The sequence below is a fragment of the Rhipicephalus microplus genome, chromosome 7 (genome assembly GCF_043290135.1).
Source record: "Rhipicephalus microplus isolate Deutch F79 chromosome 7, USDA_Rmic, whole genome shotgun sequence".
NCBI lineage: Eukaryota > Metazoa > Arthropoda > Arachnida > Ixodida > Ixodidae > Rhipicephalus > Rhipicephalus microplus.
The window spans coordinates 118,394,673-118,419,972 of NC_134706.1; the positions used below are offsets into that span (position 1 = coordinate 118,394,673).

The following is a 25,300-nucleotide window of genomic DNA, read 5'->3' on the forward strand; positions in this document are numbered from 1 at the left end:
GAAGAGTCAGGCCTAGTATCCCAACATGTTGAGAGTTCCCGACCAATAGCTGACGGTGAATCAGAAACTGCGCCATCGTTTTATCCGCCCGCAGGAGCCTCTGCAATAGGCGTCCACAGCCAAAATGAGGAACTTGAAATCGCACAATTGTATTCTCCGTCTGCAGCACCCTCTGCAGTAGATATACAGAGTCTAAGTGAGGACAAAGCTGCATATACAATAGATTCCGATGACATGGATTTGGACCCTAGGTCCCTGAACTGATCTAGATCCCCTGTGTCAAAGAATACTAACTCACCGAAACCAACAAAGAACAAAAAGTTTCTGAAAGAAAAGGAGAGCCTTTCAAAGAGGGATTTCTTTAAAGAAAGCATTCTAGAGAAAGCTATAGCGGAAGCAGCTCTTTCGAAACCACAGGGTCACTTAAGATTCTCCATTGGAATTGCCGACCAATCCATTCTGCATCTACGGATTTGGTATACTTGACTTCTAAATTCGCTCCTGATAATATAGCATTACAAGAGACATAGCTATCTGTACATAATTTGTTCCATTTAAATAACTTCCGATCTTTTCGACTAGACCGTCCATCGAGAGGTGGGGGTCTAGCTCTTTTTATTATTAATGAAATTAGTATGAAAGTCAAATTCTCATACAAACATATGTCGCCAAAATTCGAAATTTTGGCAGTAGACATTACACTGCCCAACTGCACTCCTTTCACTTTAGTTAAAATGTATTTTCCGGATGGTGTTCAAGACACACAAAGTTTGGATCTAGCTACAAAATCGTGGTGCAAAGACAAAGTTTTAGTTGTAGATTTTAATTCCCACCACACGAGTTGGGGTTTTCGAACTGATCTGAGTGGGAAACGCTTGTGGGAGTGGACAATGGCTAATGACCGGACGTGCCTCAACGTCAGAACCCCCACAATTATTCGTAATCACTCCAGGTCGGCCTTAGATTTAGGTTTTGTCAGTTCAGCCATTACTACTTCTTCTTGGAAAGCGCTGGACTGTGGCACCAACAGTGACCACTTACCGATAAGTTTTGAAATTTCTTGCCCGATAATTCCATCTTGTTCAAATGTAAGAGTATTTGTAAATTACACTAAATTTAAGAATGATCTGAAGTCAGCATTGGCTTTTCACTCGGAAGAGAGCGATGATAAAAAAGCACTGAAAATAAACGCAGTCATTAAACGATCCTACAAAAGAGCCGAATATACTGTTGAATCCACAAAAAGGGTATATACCCGTTGGTGGAATGATGAATGTACAAGAGAGCACCGACGACGTCAGGCAGCTTGGAAGCAGCTCTTACATAATCAATCCCCCCAAAACTGGGCCGATTATAGATGCATTGCTGTGGGCTTTAAAAGAACGGTAGCTCAAGCTAAACAAGAATATGACAGAATACATTAATAATACCTGTTGAAGCCTAAACATATAAAAGCACTGTTCTGATATATGAGAGCTCGGAAAATCTTGCCATCACCAGTTAATGTAGCTTGTGATAATCTGTCGGCGCAAGGAATGACCACTACCTTAGAGGCAATCGGTAAAGGTCTGGAAAGCAGATTCACTTCAGTAGTGCCAAACAACTGGCACAAGTCTACGACAAAGTCTGCCTTTGAAGAGGTGACACAGACTGAAGTATGCAACGTGACTAAACATTTACTCTGTGCGTCTTCTGGCCCAGATGGAATCACAGTACCCATGAATAAAATTCTGTTCAATTTATCGCCTCGAGACGTCACCAATGTTATTAACTACTCCTTAAAAAACTCATGGGTGCCACAGGATTGGAGGATAGCAAAGGTGATTCCTATACTAAAAAATCCGGGTGTAGGATCAACACTCGATAATATCAGACCAATCTCTCTAACATCTAACATGGTCAAACTAGTAGAGAGGGTCCTACATAGACGAGTAAGTATCTGGATGGCAGACAATTTAGTAATAAAACCGAACCAAATCGGCATTCGTAGTGATTTCTCTATTTGGTGTGCCCATGCTGATTTAGAGAGCCGAATACAGCTCACGCGTAAAAGAAGGCAATACGCTGCTTTAGTAACGCTTGACATAGCCAAGGCTTATGACAGTGTGGAGCACATCATATTGTTAAATACGCTAGAGAGATTGAACTTCCCACAATATTTTATTGAGTGGGTGGCAGAACTCTTAAAATCAAGAAAATTCTACTGCGTCAAGGATGGATGTTCCTCATCTAGATTTAAACAAACGCGCGGAGTTCCCCAAGGAGCAGTCTTATCTCCAGTATTATTTAATGCTTTAATGAGCACAATTCTAGCAGATTAAGAAGTTACTGTCTACATTTATGCTGATGACATCGCACTCTTTGCTGCTGACTGTGGTATTTACTCACTACAACCTAAATTACAAAGATATATTAACATGTTAGAAACTTGGTTGCAGTCGATTTTGTTATCGTTAAATGTCAACAAAAGTGCGCTCATGGCGTTTCCGCTTGCAGAACAAATTTCACTTTCAACTCTATATAAACAGGAATCCATCCAGCAAGTAGACTCTATAAAATATTTGAGAATCATTTATAATGACAAACTTAACTGTAGTCCACACATAGAGTATATAACTACCAAAGCACAGCGGGCTTCAGGCTTACTACACAAGCTAAGTAACCGGAAATATGGGTTACGGAGGCACAGCTTGATAACATTGTACAAGATTTATATGCACCCCATCATGGAATTCGGCTGCATATTATTCTCGGGTGTCCCTGCGTATAAAACGAAACCTCTAGTTGTCTTGAAGCGAGAAGCACTGGGAATGTGTCTGGGACTCCCTAGATTTGTGGCTATCAACGCACTGTACCAGGAAGCGCACCTGCCTACACTACTTTGTCGATTTCAAATTTTGACCATACAAGCATTTTTAAAATTTTATTGCTTACCGGCAAGAAGATCTCAATCTGCTTTTATCGCAAACCCAGACGCCTTTTTTCTTGCTCATTGGTCACGGTTTCACACACCTCAGATAATGTTTGTACAAAATAATCTATAATGTATAAATGTGAATATTAGAAATGTAATTGAGACTAATGACTCGAATTGTCATGTTATTATTGAGTATGATGATATATTCCCCCAAAACGCCAAATTAAAATCTCTCAAATTTTTAAATAACATATTATTAGATTACTTGGAGCGTGCAGAAACTAAAAATATAATAGCCACAGATGCTTCCGTAAATAATCTAAAGGCAGGTGTAGGCATTGCCTCTGATTCGCTTGACTGGTCGTTTTCAGTGAGACTACCTGATTTTACTCCAGTTTTTGAAGCGGAGCTCGTGGCAATTATTTTAGCTCTTCGAAAACTTCCATCAAATCAAAACAACGCAGTCATAATGACGGATTCTCTTTCAGTTTGTGCAGCTCTGACAGCTTCAGAGAACTCTCGAATTCTAAGCGCATTCAAAACATTAGTACCCCCGCAGTTGAGACTCCTGAGGTTACTATGGGTTCCGGGACACTGTAGATTAAGATTAAATTAATTGGCCGATTCCTTAGCACTAGCCGCCCTTGATGGGCCAGTTTTGTCCATACTGCCAGATGTTGAATATATCACGGCAATAAGATATCGAAAATCAGCAATCTCCACTGATACGATAGAAAAAGTAACTACACGTACAGACTATAACAACCTCATGTTTCCATGGCAACCCCACTGGAGCCAGCCCAGAAAGCTTGAAGTCTTAATTACTAAATTTCGATGTCGTGTCCCCCCCCCCCTAAACCTGTATCTACACAAAGCTGGTCAGACAACATCACCCCTCTGCGCATTCTATGGAGAAATGGAATCACTAGATCATTATTTTTTGTATTGTCACCGCTACGATATACTTCGAAAAAAGTTACTAGTTATGCCATTTCTGAAAATAGGCGTTAGATTGACGGCGGAAACGGCGCTAAGCTTTGGTGCCTCAGTTTTAGGACATTGCCACAGGGATGCTTTCAGTGCCGTTTGCGATTATATTCAGGAAACCAAGCGTATACCTTTGTGATCTTCAATCAAAAAAATTTATTATTCCCCAGGGCAGAGTGAAGTAAACGCAGCTGAGTGGTAATTATAACACCTCAAATCTCAAAGTTGCTCAACGTGATTTTTTTTTCGTTTGCCCTTTTATGTTTTTTTACATTAGTCTTATTATAATACCAATTCATTACACATAGTTAAAATGATAACAGAAAAACTGCACTACACTTTCTTGGCCAATCCCCCTGAGTGGGTATGAGCCATCATCCCAGGGAAACAAAACAAAACAACATCCAAACATAATAATTATGACACGGAAGTCATGAATGGCATCATTTACCTCCTTCTGGTAACGTTGTGGTGATTTTAAAGTGACATACCAACATTTCTCAATTGTGCTTCGTAAATCATCAATTTTCACTGTACGTGGGATTTGCCAATTTTTTATTGCCCTCTTGACTACAGGTCAAGTTATTGTGATGATCATAAATTATATTCGTTTCATACGTTTTAATATATCGAACAAAAATATCAAATCTTTATCGAAGTCATTTGCCTTATACACATCACGCACTTTAAACAATTTCTACGAAACACTCATGAACATAAATACGCTATCATCACAATGTGTATAAGCTAGCAAGCTGACCCAAGCCCAATTTAGACAAAATAAAACTATAATATTCAAAAGCTGAGAAAACATTTCACAGGGCCAAAACCGCATTGCAGGTTTAAAAAATCTATCTTTATGTCCCCTGCATCATGTCTCAGAATAATATGGCATTCTAAAAAGCAGCCAATTTTTTTTAAATATTGTTGCGGAAGCGTACTCTTACACCAGGGGGCATCAAATACAGGCGACATTTAGGTAGATTCACTACATGAAGCGGATGCTTAGATAGCTGTTTGCTTAGACTGGATGCACATGCCAGCCGCATCTGAGCCATCTTGTGTTTGGAAAGCGTTTGTGACAACGACCATCGTATCGTTACGCGTTGCTTCTCTCACACTTGTGGAACAATTCTGTCGTTAAGGCCACACTCGTGTGGTATTAACAAGAAAATTTCAAGGCTCTACATAAGTTTCTCTATTTCAAATGTGAAGCCACGTTCTCTTTATTCAGTTGCAATAAATTGAGGAAATGCCAATTGTACTATTTACGCGAATGAGTAAAAATGTTTTGTTCGTCTAAAGTTGCCATTATTTACCAGCTCGCCAACACTATTCCTTAAATATACGTCCTTTACTCAGCATTTGTGAGATCTAACTTTCCCAGTAGATTCTTCCATCGACCCTGAGCATTGACGTGGGTCAGTCCATTCCTTCTATGTATGTACGTGACCACCTAGAGTTCCACCTTTGTTAACTGCCCACTACTTCTTCCTTGAAAACACTCCCCTACGCCCCATCACCGATCCACCAATTCACCCACCATAAAGGAAGTTCTGTCGAGAAGTAGCCAATATAAAATGCCAGATGGTAGTGCACTTGTATCCGGGTGTGCGTTAAAGAACCATTCATTAAACTGCGTTCGTCCCTTGTTTGTACGTGACGGCTTATAGTTCCACCTTTGCAAACTGCCACTTACTTCATCCTTACAAAAGTCCCACTACGCCCCAACACCAATCCGCCACTTCACCGATAAAGAAGCCGTTTTAAAGAAGAGGAATAGAAGCAATTTACAGCTACTATTTATAAATAATGAAATTTTTTGTATAAATACATACAGTGTTTGTCACATCTTTGATGAAGTAGTGGGCAATATTCGCGGATAGTTCACTGTTTAGCGATGAAACCCTCCAGCGCTTCGCCCCACTCATCATCATCCACTCCGTTTATATGCTGGATTTCTTGATCTCTTTCTTTCTTTCTCACCTTTATATGTCCCTTTTCTAATCTCTTGAATAATTTATATGTAGGGTTTAACGTCCTAAAACCACCATATGATTATAAGAGACGCCTTTTCTAATCTCTTGTGCAGAATGTTTCATGTGTTGTCTTTATTAACATTGGCTCAAGCTTTCCATTTCATTAGATGATTTATAATGATGCAATAGTATATTGGTTGTATTATGTACCTTAACTGCAATCTGTATTTACTACTGCACAAATTTTGTGTTATGTCCCGAAGTTCTGTTAATAGGCGTGAATAAGGGATTGTGTTGTACTGTACGCCTCCCTCACCTTACGCCTAATTCTGCTCCTGTTAGGTATTATGATATAAATGATAAATAAATAAATACATAAATATTGAGAAATAATTGCACCAACTATCTCAAGAAAAACTATTTCTAAGTTCTTGTCGTTATTATTTGATCTCCTCCCCTGTCTGCTTATTTTCTTCTTCCGAAGCGAGTTTTTGGAATATGTGTATTTCTATTTTTTACTCACGTGGTTGCTGTAAAAATGAAGTAGGAGACACCGACGAGCAGCTATTACACTCAGGCAAATTTTAATTTGTTACGTGACATGAGCGTGACGCAGATGACGCAAAAGTGAACGCGGAGCTGGTGCACTTTTTTGGTTGTTCCTCACTAGTTTTGCGCTTCGTACCACTTTCAAAGGTGAACATTTAAAAATTTCGCCCTTAAAAACACTTCAAACCTGTCGTAGCGGTAATTCGTTTAGGGTATTTATGTTCATAAAAATTGATATTATGCGTTAACATTGCATATATTATGGCCTTTGCCAGGACGAGTGTGTCTGAAAAAATTGTCCTCTACATTGGTAGCAGTGTTGTTGACGTTTGATTTGACGCTGCTAAGGCTTTGTTCTATTTGTTTTCACCTTCTTGCTATATTGGTGAGCGAGTGTAAGTGCGTGTGACCCCCATTCTAGCACAGTGTGACCATACCGTTGAAAAGTAGACCTGATTTTATTGTGCTTTGGTGAAGCAGTTTTGCGTGAATATTTGTTATGGTATTATTAACTCGCAAAACCGTGTTGCTGATGCCATAAAATATTGGTTGTATATTGAGTAGCCGTTCAGTACTTTTCGGCAGCTTCGTTTTTTTTCGTTTTTTCGCCAATTTCGCCCAGGCAGTTATGAACCAACCAAGCCATAAATGTCCTATGCTCAAATTACAGGCAGTGATGAAATTCTACTTGTGCAGTGCCAGTTGTCAAATTTCAGAACACCACAGGATGGCCGGCATTAGTTTTCTTCACCAAACTACCCCTAACGACGTTGCGAGACTGTCCTAGTCATACCTGCATCACTTACACAGAAAATGACGACAACATCACTCACCATCATCTCCGGTCCCTTCAGCGATCTTTGCGTGAAGAATGGGGTCGATGCGGATTGACTGTACCGCAAGTGGCAGCGTAAATGCCCTTACGGGCTTCCAGATGAAGCTCATGTGCATCACTGTGTCCAAGAAGGCCACCCAGTTGCCCTCCCACTTTAGTTTCGCGCATGGCTCTGCAAAAGACACGCTCAAGTCAGAAAAGCCTTAATTCAATATTATGATGTAATAGACGTTCATGCAAGGATGGATTTACGGAGTGGCTCACAAACACTACCAACATTACTGTGTGCTCTAAAAGGCATTGTTAGGACATAAATTTGTTTACTACACAGTAATGGCAAGGACCAGAGATACACACTGGGGCATAGCGCCGAGTAGCTGCGAATGCTCTTTCTAAACTAAAAACTAATTTCACTAACTCATGCGCGCACATCAGTGCTTCACAAGAATAGTCATCGCACTGGTTCTCTAGGCAAAACGTGCATGTTATAATTCATAAAAAATACATTCAGACAAAATCACTTTGAAGGCAACTGATCGTGACTTTACATATTTTGACCAGTAGCAATAGCTAACAATTATTCGTCCTTACTCTGCGAGGAAGCCTTCAGAGTACCCTGGAAGGCTCCAGTTAACTTATATCCTTGCATTTTCAGATCCTTGTAGATGTCCACACAGTTCATGTCGAACTCGACGTCTTCGGCAGGGTTTCCAGGAGGATCATTGAGCAGCACCATTTCACCTCCTTCGGCTAGACGGATACGGCCTTTGCAAACCACTGATCGACTTTCGCACACTTCAAACTCGCCAGAGACTGGCATCACAGTGATCTGAAATCGGACACCACCTGGAAGTGCCACAGTGAGTTCGGAACTGAGTCCCAGGAAACATCATCGAATGAATAATATCGAGTGGGTTAATGACGTTATACATTACAATAGCTTAGTTCAGGGCATGCCCTGACGAAGGCCTTTCGCGTGGTCTGAAATATGCTTTCACCTTTTTGGCTATTTGTATCTTGCCGCCATGTTGAAGTTTGCAACATAGAGAATGGAGAGAGGGCAGCTACTCTTTGTTGGATTCAGCTTGATGAGTCTTACTCACAATGACATCAATCAGTGGCGTGGGGGACAGAAGTAAGATTTTCTAGTTGTTGAGAAGCAAGTCGACAAAGGAACGATTTGCCACACGCGGGTGAAGAACCGCCTATTTTAAAAAATAATAAATTATGTAATAAGCAACGTAACTTTACTAGATCAAGTGCTAATTTTTTCGCAAATCAAAAAACTTGTGAAACTAAGTGACATCGTAGTCAATGAAGGTGTGAAAGTAAATGCGCAATGAGTGTATCAGTTTTCATTCTGACTCTCTGCTGTTGCTTTTTCCCCTGTATTCAAAGCTCCACATTAACTGAGAGTTAATCCATTATATGCACAAATGAAGACACAAGTAAGAACAATTCCTCACCAGTAGGAGGCAGGATCGTGAAACGCTTCATTTTCACGTCATCTATGATTACGGGCACCTCGTTAACATCCTTGCCATTAAGTCTGGCCAAAAACCGCCAAGCAAGGTACAGGTACCCCGAGCCAGGAAACACGATACGCCCATCAGGTTGGTGACCAACGAGGTACTTGTCCTCGCTGTGAGATTCAATGTCCACTTCTGTGATATCGTCCTTTCCCTGCAAGTTCATCACATTCATAGTACCTCATATAAAGTCTTCGGTGCCTTTTTTTATGAAATAAAACGTGCGCGTACATGCCCCATCATAGTTACCTTCAGAAAAATTATCTGAACTCTAACTGAATACCCCAAGCCCAGACGGTCAAAGTTTTTGGAGTCCCTTTGCCCACCTCCAGTGTGCAGTAAAACGTTGCGAAACACTCGAGCTTTTCTGCTGAAGTTGATAGCAAATTTTCCCCCTTATTGCGTACTTCAACCACTTGGTGCATACTTTTTATTGTATCACGCCACTCATGATGTTTAAATTGTGGATTAGTATAATTTTATTGATATAGTTGAAAACAGCTTGCCTTCACATGCTTTTCACTTAGGTGTGTGCTTTCTTATAGTTAATAAATAATAGCCGATATGCTACGTTGTGTGAAACTCAGTTTTTACCTGCATTTGTTTTCGCTCCCAGTGGATGGTGGCACGCAAGAATATTATTCGATGCTTTTGCACCTAATATAATTGTGTGGCATTCTGTATATACGGGCGGGGCAGTAAATTCCTATTTCCTTAAGGCGAAATAATGAATCTATAATTAATAGAACTGCACTGTGGCACTTCGTACGATCTTACACTTAGACCTAGAGCCGCATGGTCACCATCATGACAGTGCACAAAACTCGTCCAGACTTCCCTCTGCAGAAAAGATATCCTGCTGGTAAGTGATGTCGAATTCCTCGTTCTTTGTGACACACTGATCTCTTTCTTTTTTTTTACTTAAATACGGAGTTCCAGACAGTTCAGAGAAGGCCAGGTGAGCTACGAGTAATGTGAAGTTGAGAGCTGATAAGCAGAAGGTGGTATTCTGCAGTGCTAAGCCTGCGCGACAGAACCCTGTACTTGGACATAGCGCATCAGTCTAGTATGCAATAACAAAATTTCGTTCAAATGCAAATATGCCCGATCATTCCCAATCGTATATTGTCTTAAAATGCCTGATAAGAGAGTTTGTAACTACAATTCAATCCTAATTATTTAAGTTTTTAAGCTATAAACAGATATCTTTGTAGACATCAAGACAGTGGCTTACTACCTTTTGCTAAGCCAATCCCTTTCTCTGATACTTTTCATTTTCTTGAACAATACATTTCCCTCCTTTCGTTTTAATATATTTGCCACTTCACAGATTATAGGGCAAAAGAAGGAAAAACTCTGAAGTGCTTGACTGAGTTTCCTGGAATGTTACAGTCCAGCATCACGCAGTCACAATACATATATTTTGCAGAAAAAATATATAAAAACAATATGAAAACATGCACTACATGCAGAGTAATCATAATTTGAAGCAAACAAGCCCTGCATTTACTTCCTGCGGGTCACTCCACGTTTGAAAGTGCTGATACCACCTTCACTAGAAAAACATTTGAAGTGCACATGCCACTCGCATTAGGTGGCGGATAAAAAGATTCAGCTTTTATACTATCGCTTTGGAATAGTATTCACAACTGGGACATTTCTAGGGCTAAAATATTACTGTGTTATGGGCTTTATGTTTGAGTATCAACTGTTGCTGAAAGATCTGCCCTACTACACTGATTCATAAAAGGTTTTCAGATAGACAAATATTAATCAGCATTGCAGTTAGTGAGATGGCATTCCAATAAAAATACACGGTTACAATTTGAAGCATTTGAAGTATTGGTGTCAGCCTATATAACACGTTGGGGGGAGAAGTTCATTTTATATGAAACAATTTCAGCCTAAACTTTCATTGTTTTTCAGATAGCTGCATCATATCATAAGAAGTGACGGAATGCTCTCATCCGGCGTGACATGTCCTAAAGGTATATCATACCTTTCCGGGTCGCAGGTCGGAAATATGCACGCAACTACCAGCAAAACGCTAAAAGATTTCTAGAACGCCAGTAAAGTTTATCGCATGAGCACGTATGTGCCTTAGTTAACCCTGAGGAAAGCTGTTATTTCGTACTTTTCTTTGTGCGCACATGAATATAACAGAGCTTAAATACTATGAGTTGAATTCACCATACCAATTAGGTTTCTATACATGTCGTGAAGCTAATGCGATAAGACAACTGTTAATATAAATCAGAACCAAAGTCTTCACTTGGTACGTACCAGCCAAAGGAAGCATTACATGCGTTTTGAATGAAAATGCACAGATCGAGTTTCGTAACTGGAAGAACGGTTAAAAATATTATGACGTTCAAAGCCATATAATTCAAACTTCAGTGAGTAACGTTCTGACATTACTGTAGAAATCGTTATGTGGAGCTGAACTTGTAATGCCAACATTTTGCCACAAAGCATTGGAAACGTTTACAGGTACGTATTAATTCGCCGGAAGAGGAATAACACATAGCAGGCTATTTCCGCCTACCCAGCAAAAGATTATGGAAATCAAGCGGCAGATGCAGAATCGGACGATTCGTTGCAACGTGGTTGTAGTGCTAAAAAAATCAAAACATTTCTGGTGAAATTGAAGCGTCTTATTCGATGAACTATTGTCCAAGAAAAGAATATTCAAACAGCAGCACAAGAGGCAAACCAAGGTTTCAGGTGTCGGTAATCAGATGATGATTGATATGTGGGGTTTAACAGCCTTAAGTCACCATATGAATAAAAGAGACGCGGTAGCCAAGGGCTTCCGAATTTGGATCACCTCGGATTTTTAACGTGCACCCAAGTCTGAGCACATGGGCTTACAATATCTTCGCCTGCAGTTTTAGAAATCAGGTTGTCACCAAACGCATTATGACATATCATAGTGACGTCATTGATGGCGCCATTTTACACTGACGTCATGTAACGTTTCGTCTGCCAACTACGCACACGCATCCACTTCGTTATCACGTGACGTTCGATCAACATTAAATTTTTGTTTGCATCACTTGTGTGGAAAACAGTTCCGCCAACAAGGTCTTGCAAAACTTTCTCTAGTGTTGCAAAGTCATAGCAGCAGTCACTAAGTATGAACAGGTATTGCCGCACCTCGAAAGCTTCCTAACTCATAATGCGTATAAAAACAAAAGTGCGCTAACTGCTTTAATGGCACAAAGCTACAATCATCAGCTGATTTAGTCTTAGGTCTAGCGAAGTTTGCATAGTATTGCCAAGTTGTTGCATGAGATGTCAAGTGTTTGCTTGTAATACTGTATTGATAAAATTGGTTTTTCTTCTCCGGATATGGTTGGTTACTCACACTACGCACGTGCCACGTGGTTTTGACGTAGGCATGTCCCGTGACAAGTTCTGTTTGGCGATTTATTCACATGACTACTTGTTACTTGGTTTTAATGAAAACGTGTCCCGGAACTATAGCTGTTACGTTGTGCTATTGGTTTATTTTATGTCAGTAGTTATTACGTTGTTTAGGACGGGAACATGACCCGCTACCAAATTTTACGCTATGTTGTGTGACCTGAGTCAGGTGACTAGTTTTTACGTGATTTTATTCATCTCCTGGCTGGTTGTCACGTAATAATACATTGATCTTCGTCACTCGTTTCTTCTCTCGTGATGTGACGGCATTTTTAGTTTCATGCCTAAATGTTACCTAATGTGACTTGTTCTTGTCACGTCACCAGCTGTTACGTGATTTGCATTCACGGAACCAGCCACATCATGAAACGTGATTTTCTGTCACGTCACATACTCACTCATGTAGTTTTAGCGTTCCATGGCCTACGAACCAACCAATGTGCTGTCAGAGTGAACCAAAAGTTGAAATTGACGAGGCAAGCACGAACGTATTCATGATGAAGATAATTACTGTTTTCACTACCAGGCGCAATCAAACCCTAAATGTATGTGAGATTTCATGTATAGCGTTCAATCAGAAAAAAAAACTTGGTCCTTCCACCAATCACGTACTGAGGGTACTTATTGAAGCATTACTGACATTACATTCAGAAGTTACGCTTTGGGTAAGCAGCACGATAGTTTTCATAAGCATTACTGAAGCAGACTCAACTCTAAGCTAGTAAAATTGTTCTACTAAATGCTCAGTGCCTCGCATCGGAGACGCCCAAACTTTCTGAGTTTTCTGTATCTTACGGAGCATTCTCTGTAACAACTCAAATTACAACATTGTGACGTAAACAAGCAAGTTAGCAAGCATTATATAGCTTATGCACCTAACGTGGAACAATGGGTGGTAATGCACTCTAGTTTACATTACCTCATCCGGCGTAGGAAAATCATCCCATTTCGCTACGTGCCAAGTCTCAGAGTGGTCCCAGGCAACCAGGTGGCCAATGTTGGGCGTACCGCGGTGTAAGGGCCACGGGACAGGAGGGTACAACACCGACAAGTCCATCTTCACTCCCAGACTATGAAGTTTCCCCAGTGAACCCAAGAAGTGCTGGATGTTGTCTGCATTGCGTTTCATGAGGCCCATGCAGGTGGCTTCAGGCCCAACAGCTCGCTGGAGGATCGACTGAAACAATCAAATTGTGCGCAAGCCAACAAATATGAGTGGAGCCAAAATATTTTTGAAAGCACTTTCAAAACGCTGCTAACAGGTTCCCAGTCACCTGCAAGAATGCGGTGCAAATGAGTATGTAATGGTACTGCACGATAAAACTACTATAACAAGGTGTTCAATCAAGAATGCAATTAGAAAGATCACTTTTTGTATTGTAATCCTTTTTCCTGTCTTTATTTTGGACAATGTGTTGTGTACTGCATTTACGAATACAAAAATGAACAACCTAGCCAGCAAAAAATACTTATTGAGACGAATAGGTTACGCCGCTCACAAAAGGAAGTTGACAGTTTTTCGTAAATCTCAGAAGAAAATCCAACAGAACTCCGCTATAAGTGAAAGCACAATAGACTGCCGAGGATTGAGTCATTTATGTTTTCTTGGGTTAATGCCGCGTTTATATGTTTCATTTTTTCTTTTCTGTGTCTATTCCTTTGAGCAAGTTTCTCTTCTTGTGGGGTCTTGTGACATTTTTCATTCTGTTGTGTTATTTTCTTACTGGCAATCCGAATTTTTTCGCGTATATCTATCTGCTGTTCTATTTTCTACGTTTTTTTGTTTAACACTCTCTACACGGTAGTGTGCTGTGCCCAGCACATCCAACAAAATCGCCATGCTCGCAACTCTCCATCACAGCCGTCTACCTTCGGCTACACATAAGAACCTCCATTGCCCAGCCTCACACACAATTCTAAATGTGGTTCTTCGCCTGCTTCAGAAAGCTGGACTGAACAATTGACTGTAAAAGCCACACACCAAGTCATCTACAGTTAACGGCATTTTTTTGTCATCATTCTCCCTTCCGCACGTCTCTGTCAAATACCTTTCCGAATCCACCGCATGTGCTCGGCCGTGCTTTTTGTGCTGCCAACTAAGGCTGCAAAAGTAGCGTCTTTTCCACTCCCTCGCCTGTCCACTGTATAGCTGCCAGCGTTGCAGTTTTGCTTTCACTTCTCGATTTCTCAAGGGAAAGCCTTTAATGTCTCATGCTTACGTTCATTCATCATACAATTCATCAGTGCCGACGTATCACATCCCCTGTCATAATACGGACCCTGAAATGTGTCACTACCTTCAGTTCAAAAACTTGTTCGGTATTCTGGCTTCAGTTCTCAGTCAATTTAATATTTAAATATTTTTTTTAGGTTTGTGTGCATAGCTAACCTGAAATAAGACGTAGAAATATTGAGAGTAACTCAGAACCCTCAATTTTACTTGTGTGTAAAGTGCGTATATTCGCCAAAAGAGAGTACTTGCGATTTCAGCCTAAACCTGCTAAAGCGACTGTCTTTCACAGGAGAAGGAAAGGCGCCCCGGCAAGTGATTGCAAGGCAAGAAGCTCGTAGCAGTGCCCCGCGAATGTGGATTATCCTAATATTAACGCTATATCGAATGCTGTCTATGCACAAACAAAGCAAATGAAAAAAAAAATCACCACCATATGCACAAATTGGTGGGTGTTACAGAACTTGCTTGCAAGTGCATAAGCGTTTCTTGGTGAGGCCATTCCTGTAGGAAAGTGTCATGAGCCGGTGCATCATGTGTACAGTACGTCGAAGGCAGCGCTGTCGGGCACATTCCGTGACCGCCACCGCACAGTGTTAGCCACGTCGATCAGGACGTTAACCAGCACTCCCTTTAGGTCATACTGGCCGCTGCTGTGAGTCCAACACTCATAAATGGCAGATGTTCAGCAATCAGGCGTTCTTCAACGGGGTTGAGAGCAGGCAGGTGAAGGGCCAAGGGGTAATATCGGTACACTTGCGTAACACTCATCTAGAGCTAGAGTTACTGTATATGCTACCTTCAAGTAGCTAAAGGTAGCATATGCAGTAACTCTAGCTAAGACGACATGGTGCTGGCACCTGCCCATCGCTTTGCCTTCTTCACCTTATCGCCTCCGAGACAGGTGCGCACGCCTTTTTTGTTTTCGAAGATGACTGCCAGAGAGCCCTCGTGTCTAACCAGCCTCGATGCACTCGTTCGCCTTCCCTGCACGGGTCAACACACTCTAACGCAGTGCCTCCAAAATGCAAGTCACTGATTTTCTCGTGCAGACCATCAAACAAATGTTTTCTTTACTTTCTTCAGGCGCAAGATTAATTTTTGTTTCAAGAATTGTGTCTATCCTCTGACACTACCTTTTCACCGGCTCGAACAGGTGAACTAGCCCTTCAGACGGCTACTCGCAGTATCTGTATCAAGCATGGTACCTGCCTGACAACAACGTTACATATGCAACGACGACCGGGCAATTTTATTGAGTAACACTCGAATGCGGGCCCTAAAATCTGTGCCGAAAAAAAATTGCCTTGGCTGAGCGGGGTTAAATCGGGTACCACTAGGCAGCACTGACTCCACTTTTTATAGTGCAGCTTTCATATCCTCGCTGGATCCCTCATTTTGTCGAGTGCACCTGTAGACCATCACGCAGCATATGAGTACAAAAGAAGAGCAGCGCAGCGATGAGGTGATAGCAAGGGAGCAGGGTGAGTCAGCGATGACATTGGACATAGGGCGTTGTTTTTTGACGCGATACTTTGTTGTTGAAACTTTCAATACGTTTCATTTTGATCGAATGGCATACATCAGACCCTAGGCTTGTAGGTGTTTAGGATGCTGAGACAAATTACGTGTCAACAAGCCTCCCACTTAGGGCTACAAAACTACAAAATGCTAGTGTTTTCATATCTAAAAGAACAAGTATACATTGGCATTATGTAATTATACGTCCTCCCCTTCCCGATACACCTCTCGACGTTAGGGGAACATACGCGCCTGTTGGAAAGGCAAATGAACTGTCTCGCACTGCGAAACCACTTAAGTGGCCACCACGGGCCGGGACAAAGAGCTCAGTCATGCTATCAGCAGATGACGGAGCTCCTTGCACTAGCAACAGCATTAGGGCTGTCGGGAGAGCCCGTCCAGTACGATAAAAAGGATTCATGTCAATTTATAGAGGGACAAATAGCCTAGGCAACGATGAGACAAAATTATAAGAATAAATTTTTAGTGGGCAAGTTTCTGTTTGCTGAACCGATTATGGAATGCGATATTCAAAAGTAAAAAAAAATACAGATAGGGAGGTCAGAAGCTCCTTAATTGATACACCACCACTCTTTTGTTTCCCTCGGCTTCTTCAATCTCTTTTTCTTCTCGAGTTCGGCGCTACTACAGTATGTTAGGCATACACCTTCAAGGGTAGTGCTGTGCCGTCAAGCTAATCATTCATTTCTAATGAGCCACACATGCGAGTTAGTATCGTGTGACGGGAGCCGCAGGAATCATTCCGGTATCACCTGCAAAAGGCAGTGCGGTCCAATCTCCACTAAGATGGCATTCTCTGGTACATGTTTGAAGGCTTCGCAAAAGAGCACTGGGTTTAGGAAGTTGTTCGCGTGGTACTCGACAGAACAGAGCTGCACTCCAAGTTCATCCCAACGGCTCTCTGGCATGGATGTGCTGATCCAGCGTTTGGTCCGTGCCTTTGGTTCAGGTATAATCTGCACAAAAAAAGGAAAAGGAGGTGATGCGAAAGAAGTGCGATTCTTTCTAAATTCAAATACCTGTATGTATTGCTAGAAGTGATGAATAAGCACGCTTACTGCAACAAATTATGCCAAACAGAAAAAAAGTTAGTGCTCCTTAGACACGAATCAATGGGCGATGGTTGGTACTGATAGAATTGACGTCGTCAAAAGCAGCAAAAAAAAATTGACCCCGAATCTGCATGTTACACTGCAAATGTCGTCAAAAGACGATAGTCTTGCGTCTGGAGACAGTGAACAAAACATTTGTTTGATGTTCTGCACAAAAAAATTGATGAATGGTATTCTGAAGGCACCGCGTTAGAGTGCCTCGATCGTGTAGCGAAGACGAACGACCGCCCCGAGGCACGTTAGACACGAGCGCCATCTGGCAGTAGTCTTCGAAAACGAAGGCATGCGCGCCCGCGGAGAAAGGTGCGCTCCTGTATCGGGGGTGATAAGGTGTAGAACGCAAAGCGACGGGCAGGTTTCATTACCGTGTGGGGGTAGCAAAGCGTTGAAAACACTTACCTGTCAGCACAGCGCGATAAACGCTACACTCTTAGCCAAAAACGGCCGAAATGGGAGCAACGGCTGTTTTTATTCCTTCAGACCAACTGTTACTCCCCGAAAGGACCAAGTGGAACAAGATGGCCGGCATGTTCGAAAACGGGGGAGCAACCGTATTAGTCTTAAATTTGTAAGGGAGCAACGGAAGGAGGAATCGCTGTAAATGCACTCGTCACGCAACGGTTACTCCCGTGAAGGACACCGCACACAAATATGCATGCCGCCCGCATTGATATTCACGGGCCAGATTATTATTATTGGTTCTGTGTGCTAAATTTAACCAAACCAAAACAGTGATTTATTTTAGCATCTGCAGTTAATAAAATAGCAGCGCTGGCTCAACACACAAGGCCTGAGAAAACTGCTACCGCAAGTGCTTAACACACGCCGTAGCAGCATCGAGATTTGGCTCGTCAAAGCGGACCATTCGCCGAAACACGTGCAAAACAAGGATATTAAAAAAAGCCTAGACACAACGTTCGCCTGCTAGGGAAGGGTGTCAAAGCCGATCAAGCACCGAAGCACGTGCAAAAGGAGCCCCCCCCCCCCCCTCCCCATATATCAGAGGAAAAAAAAAGTAGACCCAGACGCCCTTTTTATCAGCCGTAAAACTTATTAGCACGCTTCAACGTGTAGTTTAAGGGCAGATTGACAAATTCCTAGCATGGGAAGTGTTAGAAATAGGAGTTACTGGAGAGTACCTCCGTAAGTTGCACCTCGCCAAAGACATTGCATTGCTGAGTAACTCGGGGGAACAATTGCAATGCATGATTACTGAATTAGACAAGGAGAGCGTAAAGATAGGTCTTAAACCTAATCTGTAGAAGACGAAAGTAATATAAAACAACCTCTGAAGATAACAGCGCTTTCAGATAGGTAATAGTTGACTTGAAGTTGTAAAAGACTACGTCTACTTAGCACAGGTAATAACCGTGGAGCCGAACCACGAGATTGAAGTAACTAGAAGAATAAGAATGGGGGGGGGGCACATTTGGCAATAACTCTCAAATCTTGACAGGTAGAGTGCTACAATTCCTAAAGAAGGTATATAACAGCAGCATCTTGCCGGTACTTACTTACGGAGCAGAAATCTGGAGGCTCACAAATATGGTTTAGTTTAAACTGAGGATGAAACAACCAGCGATGGAAAGAAAAATGATAAATGTAACCTTAAAAGACAACAAGAGAGCAAAGTGGGTCAGGGAACGAACCGGGGTCAAGAATATCACAGTTGAAATCAAGAAAAAGAAATGGACATGGGCCGCACATGTAGCGCGCTGGCAGGATATCCGCTGGTCATTCAGGATAACTGACAGGATTTCCTGATAAGGCAAGTGGGTTAGGGGAAGACAGAAAGTAATTAGGTTGGCAGATGAGATTAAGAAGTTTACGGGTATAAAGTAGCAGCAGCAAGCACAGAACCGAGTCGACAGGCGGAATAAGGGAGATGCCTTTGTCCTGCAGTGGACGTAGTCAGGCTGCGGCTGATGATGATTTAAATCAGTATCTAAATAAGAAATGTGATCCAGCGCTCCAAGTTCACCCACCGACATTATCATAATTAAGGGAGCCTTCATGAGCAGGCCGCTTCCGCGTGGAGGCGGCGCGCGCATAATGTTGTCTGACTCATTTCCACAATGTGGTTTTTATGTCGTCTGCATGCGCACCACCAAAGTAAAATTGTTGGAGCCTAAATGTACTCGCTCAAAATGGCACTGAATTTCTAGTATGAGCAGGATATTAATGCGGGTAAATATATCTCGTGGAAGAAGTCACACGTAATTCGACAACGCTGTTTTTGAACACCGGGCGTGCATGCATTTTTGCATACGTAGGTACACAGCGCTTTCTCATTAACAATAGTCAGTTTCCGGTGTCTCCAAACAAAACTGTGAGGCTGCTCATTTTGAGATAAGCCAGACGAATATTCAGTTAAAAATGTATCCAGTAGTTTATCAGAGAATTTGATTCTGTTGTCAACTTACCTTTTCTAGAGCTTCCCGAAAAGCAGGACCGATGTTGTGGACGTGCTTGGTGTGGAAAGCCACTCCAAGGCTGTTCACTTTGCGTGCAAATATGTTCTGGGCTTGCAGTTCCTCAATCATTTTCTCTATCGCGCCAGCTGTGCCGGAAACTGTCACCGAATCTTCCGCGTTGTGGCAAGCAGGGTATACGTCAGGAGGGCAGCGTCGTTTGGCCTCTTCCCAAGTGAGACCTGTAGAAGTACAATTGGCCACAGAGTATTTACAGAAATAGCAACACTTGGCTAATCCACATAAGAAACTGGCTCAAATGCTGTTTTCAAGAAAACGCGCAAGCTGTGTACGCCCTGATGCGCCACGAAAATATTCCTTGCGCATGCTGAGAAGAATTAGATAAACCCTCCTAAAGAAAAAAGTAAGTGAGAGAATACAACAGTACCATCTATCACGCCTTCTAATTATTTTGCTGCACAAATCTTTCGCTGAGATATGCGTGAACTCACCCAAAGTAATATTTTATTAGAACACTCCATACAGACGAACGTACTTTCACTATACAAAAAAATTGACAGATGTCACATCCAGTGGGAATCGCAGATATGTGAAGCACGAATGAAGAAGGTTCATAGGTGACTTCAAAATCAGCACAGCGTTATGAGGCGGAGGTAAAATGTTCCGTACATGACTTCTGTGTCATGATTATTATGTTTGGATGTTTTATCTACCTCCGTCATCTAATAACATCACCTGATACCAAGTTTAGCCTACATAGAGCTGGTGAAACGGCCGCGAGCGTGGTATGAACGTAGCATGTAATCATGTTTTACACGACATCCGCATCATGATTATTTTGTTAGGACAAGTCATTTACATTTCTGGTCAATTCAAGTCATGTAATACTTAATTTAGTGTATGTGGAACTAGCAAAACGGCCGTGAGTAGATCATGAGCGTGGCATGTAGTCATGTCGTTACATGACACGCGTATCATGATTATCATGTTTGCACCAATCACATACCTTCGTCATCCATTCACGTACTGTGATACCAAATTTGGTCTATGGAGCGCTTCCGAAACGGCCGCGAGCTCATTATGAGTGTGGCATGTAGTCATGTTGTTAGGTGACACGGATGTCATGATTTTGTTGTTAGGGCCTGTCGCTTGTGTTCGCCATGCAATCATGTCATACGATACCAGTTTTGCAACAAGGCATGTGAATGAAACACTGCAAAAGCGGCAAGACCATGAAATGTAAATAATGACATTTATGGCATACATATCATGATTTTCTAGGGATGATTAGTCAGTTACGTTTGTCACATAGCCATGTTATGTATTACCAAGTTTGGTATTGATATTATTATCTAAACAGCCAGGAGAGCTAAAAGTCGTAGGTGGCTAGATCAATAGATAGATAGATAGATAGATAGATAGATAGATAGTAAAATAGATAGACAGACAGACAGACAGACAGACAGATAGATAGATAGATAGATAGATAGATAGATAAATAGATAGATAGATAGATAGATAGATAGATAGATAGATAGATAGATAGATAGATAGATAGATAGATTCACCGAAGTTCGCCGAGAAATGCTTCACATATGAGGAAAATCCTTGAACCTTGGCCTAAATTCTCAGATATGCGCAAAACCACGAACGCTCTCTCGTGCTTCTTTAGGACCACCGGTCTTAACGAACGCTTGTGAACGAGGAACGTGAGGCCGTGTGATGTAGTTTGAAGCTCACTGCTGTTTATTTATCTCTTTCTTACTCTTTTTTTCTCTTTCTTCCTTTTCTTTCATTTGCTCTTTTTCTCACCCCAAGTGTGCGGTAGTCAACGAGCCAAACTTCGGTTAACCTCTGTGCCTTTTCTCTGCATTTCTCTCTATCTGAATAGGTATGTGTATCTTTTATGTGCATGTGATGACTATTTCTTCGGAACTCCGCAATGGACCCGTGAGCGTAAAAGCAATAAAAATCAATCTTATTTCATACTCATCGTAACTTAGCGGAAACTTCACCAGAGAGGGCAAGAGAGACAGTTTCACTTAAAGGCGATTGAGAAAGACACCTCGCAGATTGGTGCAGTTGGTTCAAAGCAGCTGGCAGTCGCGCTGCTGTTCATAACCGCTAGTCTCCTAACTGGTACACACATCCTTCCGGAAGGAGCGTGAAATTAAAGTTAGGGGGAGGTGAAGTGCCAGAATTTGAGGCGGTAAAGAACAGACGTATTTATGTGGCCGGCATGTTGCATTGTACTCGCAAAAGTATGGCTATACATTTTAACAAATATTGTCGTGTGATCGGGAATCCGAAAAGTGAAGCCTGACTCCAAAATGAGATGCCGCAGACAACTCAGCCAACCTCGCATGCATGTTCCACGGAGCAAGCTATTTTCGGCATAAGTGACCTACCTTTGGAGCATGTTCAAAAATATGTACGCTTGAAAGAATTCTTGACATGGGAGCCAACCACAGAAAAGGCAACCTTCCCAAAAATAAGGATGGCTAAGAATGTTTGCGACAGGCCTTCCCAAGGAACAAGGGTGAATTACTGCTGTTGATAAATAGGGAAGTGTACAATCGATAAATACTGCCAGTGGTGCTAAATGGCGCGCAAGTTTGGGTAAAACAAGGGTGTGCCATGCGCGAATAGCACTAAAAATTACACTGCTAGAGGCTGATGAGGTCAAAGCTGTCACGTGTCCTTTTTCACGGATTAACACTTTCCAAATAACACAACCCCAGACCAGTGTTCCTGAATATTTTCACTGGCGGAACTCATTTTCGCTTTCACTATTGAGGCATTTTGTGTGTGTACGAGGCTAATGATGTGTATGCGTAGATATTGTTCAGGCATAATTAACCAACGGTGCCTCGTTCCCGTGGAGAACGCTTATATTTTGTTGCCCCTTTTGAAGGCTAGGCTGAAGAGCAGTTTGGCGTGTTCGATGGTGGCTTTACTACGTCGATTCGTACCTTTCGGGTACACGTCAAAGAACCCCAAGCGGTCAAAGTTTCCAGAGCTCTCCACTACGGCGTCTCTCATAATCATATGGTTGTTTTGGTACGTGAAACCTCACATATCAATCAATCAATCAATCAATCAATCAATTGATTCGCACCTTTCAAAGCCAACGCGAGCGGAGCTTGCCCTCGCTTGAGTGATTGGGCTCTGTGGTTCCTCAATGTGACAGCAAGCAGCACAGTCCCGAGGAACCGTTTTCTGCAGCGGTGTGTCACCATGAGCTTTTTGCCTGCGGAGACCTGATCGCGGCAACCTAAGGGTATTTCTTTCGCCCGTGGCGTGACTAAGCCTCTTTTGCTTTCCCACAGCCTTTCGCAGTGGCCGTTGTTCTGTAATTTGGTGTTGCCGCGCGCAGGCTATAAAATGTTGCGAATTGTTTGGCAGCAGTACTGCTTACTTGCCGCACTGCCCTCGGCACCTTGGCAGTCCGAATGGGCGTGTGCAGAGGCGTTAGTCACGGGAGGCGACAGTGAACGCGGCCCGGTGGCACGCTATAAGGCTGAGTCCGTGCAAGAGGCTGTACTCCCACGGGGTACGTGTACACTACAAACTTCAATACTTTCGGAGAGTCTCTAAACATTACCGCACATCGCCGGCTATACCATTTTGTCCGTTACATGCTCTGTTGTCGTATGTGGCCGTGGTTTAGGTATTTCAAGCTTTCCTCTGATTGTTTTTTTTTCGTTGCCTTGCAGAAGGTTTACTCGTATTATTCAACGATTAAATTTTGATATGCTAAAAAACTACGTAAAGCTTTACAGGATCAATATACACCACCCCACCGGTATGCTATACCCGGTGTCGTTTCTGCAGGCGGCATCATTGCTGCTCTGCAGCTGAACGTCATCTACTGAACCTTGGCCGATAGTACGTTAAACACAGTAACCGAAGAAGATACTTGTGTAACAAGTTTATTAATATTGTTTCTTCACATTCCGCTTACTTCAACACACCTAAGGCAGTACAAATGATGTCCCCTACATCATCTGGCTTCTTTATCCACTGGCTTTCCTTAAGATCAGGTCAAACAATGAACTAAGTCGGAGTAATCCTTGCCTTTTTTATCTGTACACAACCTAAGTTTGGTTTACGTAAAACTTACGTAAAATTTATGCCTAAGGTTAGTATGTCGCGGGTCAGCATTTAGCTTTCCGCTCATTAAAGGATCTCATACAATGTGGCACCAGCTGGAAAATAGTCTTAAATTACCTTCATGGCCACGAACTGTGCAGACAAACACTCAGTTTTCTACGCACACAAATACCGGAAAATGCACAAGAGGGTGACGAACACCTTTAAATCAATAGGTGGATCATCATGTGCGTTATAAGAAGGTTGCAGTTTTGGTTTCTGCAGGCCGCACAATTTTTTCTCCAGACACTTCACTGTCTTCTCAACTTCAACAGAATTCCTAGAGTACATTCAAAGCAGAAAAAATGATGTTCTATTTATATTCCTTGATTTCGTGACCAGCTTGTTTTCATCAAAGCCGGGTTAAGCGAAACAAGCCCCCGAAATCGCCATTCATATTATTTTTTTCTAGTGAGATGTATAAGAAAAGATTCCGCAGACCCCACGTACCTGGGAATATACGTTATGCGAAGCGTGCGGAAGAAAGACGACCGTATTGCAATTTTTCTATTGAGTGACACGTCGTGAAATGACGCTAAACTATTGTACAAACGCCGCACACAAAAATTTACGTTGTGAAGTTGGAGATGTTTATATAACCAGTTCTTTGCACTTGCGCAGCGATGCCTACGGGAACAAGCGTATTAGCAACACTAGAAGCCGATATGAAGCGCTGATGCTCGCGAAGATGCATCCCTGGACATTGCTACATAAATCAACTTCAGCGCCTGGAAGCTAACCACATCTAACGTTAACCTGACGTGACGGCTGTATCAAAATAGTACTTATGTAATGTTTATAGGATTGGGCAGGTGGTACTGAAACGCCTATTAGCGTTTCACGAAGATTAGCGTCTATCTGAAAAGCAGTTTTGAGACCTGGCATAGCTCTGTGGTGAAATGCTTCATTGGCACCCAGAATGCTTGGGTTCGATTCCAACTGGCACTCGTCGGGTCGACGCTACACCGACGCCGGGTATTTCTTAACACTCGCGCGTTAAAACTGCCTATGTGTGTTCTCGTCGTTCTTGAGCAGATGCCCAGTGTCAAACACCTGTCGCACATACCCGCAAACCAGCGGCACATACCCGCCCGTGGGTATGTGCCACTGTCTGGCGAGAAATGTTTAACGACGTGCGCGACAGAATTGTTACATTGTTCATGTCTTGACAAGCATGTCGTATTTGTCAAATCATCTTACCATCTCAAGCTAATTTCGGTTCGCGCCAAGTAAATGGGGTGACCACGAGAGCACCCAAAAGTAAACGGATAGATAGATAGATAGATAGATAGATAGATAGATAGATAGATAGATAGATAGATACGCTCAAAGTCGCCGACGTTTGCTAAGAAATGCTTCACATTTCAAAAGCGTCCGCAAGCAAGAAAGTCGACACTCGCCTACTGCTGCCATGGCACCATCGAATGTATAGCCCACTTCTAGGCAACGGCCTCGCCAGTAGGCGCAAAGCAAGACCTGCTCCGCGGTGAAGCCTCCGTCCGCATATGCACAGCTAATCTCACCAACCGAATGTCCAAACATACCATCAGGTTGAATCCCTAGGGCTTGAAGCATGTCCACGAGTGCAACCTGCGTAGGAAACATTCAAA

At 42.3% G+C, this 25,300-nt stretch overlaps 1 protein-coding gene across 4 annotated transcripts in view; it reads right to left on the reverse strand.

Annotated features, from left to right (window-relative positions):
* The window catches only part of LOC119179026 (fatty acid synthase), a 159,666-nt gene that overhangs the window by 78,060 nt on the left and 56,306 nt on the right, over window positions 1–25,300 (reverse strand). For all 4 annotated transcript variants that reach the window (XR_012885044.1, XR_012885043.1, XM_075869602.1 and 1 more), the window contains exons 9-15: window positions 25,091–25,280; window positions 19,530–19,759; window positions 16,747–16,950; window positions 13,142–13,399; window positions 8,734–8,950; window positions 7,859–8,113; window positions 7,266–7,439 (exon numbers count right to left, since the gene is read on the reverse strand). Coding sequence is in view for 2 of the 4 variants with exons in the window: in XM_075869602.1 (XP_075725717.1) it covers window positions 7,266–7,439; window positions 7,859–8,113; window positions 8,734–8,950; window positions 13,142–13,399; window positions 16,747–16,950; window positions 19,530–19,759; window positions 25,091–25,280 (1,528 nt within the window). In the remaining 2 variants the exon portion in view is untranslated. The remainder of the gene's footprint in view (window positions 1–7,265; window positions 7,440–7,858; window positions 8,114–8,733; window positions 8,951–13,141; window positions 13,400–16,746; window positions 16,951–19,529; window positions 19,760–25,090; window positions 25,281–25,300) is intronic.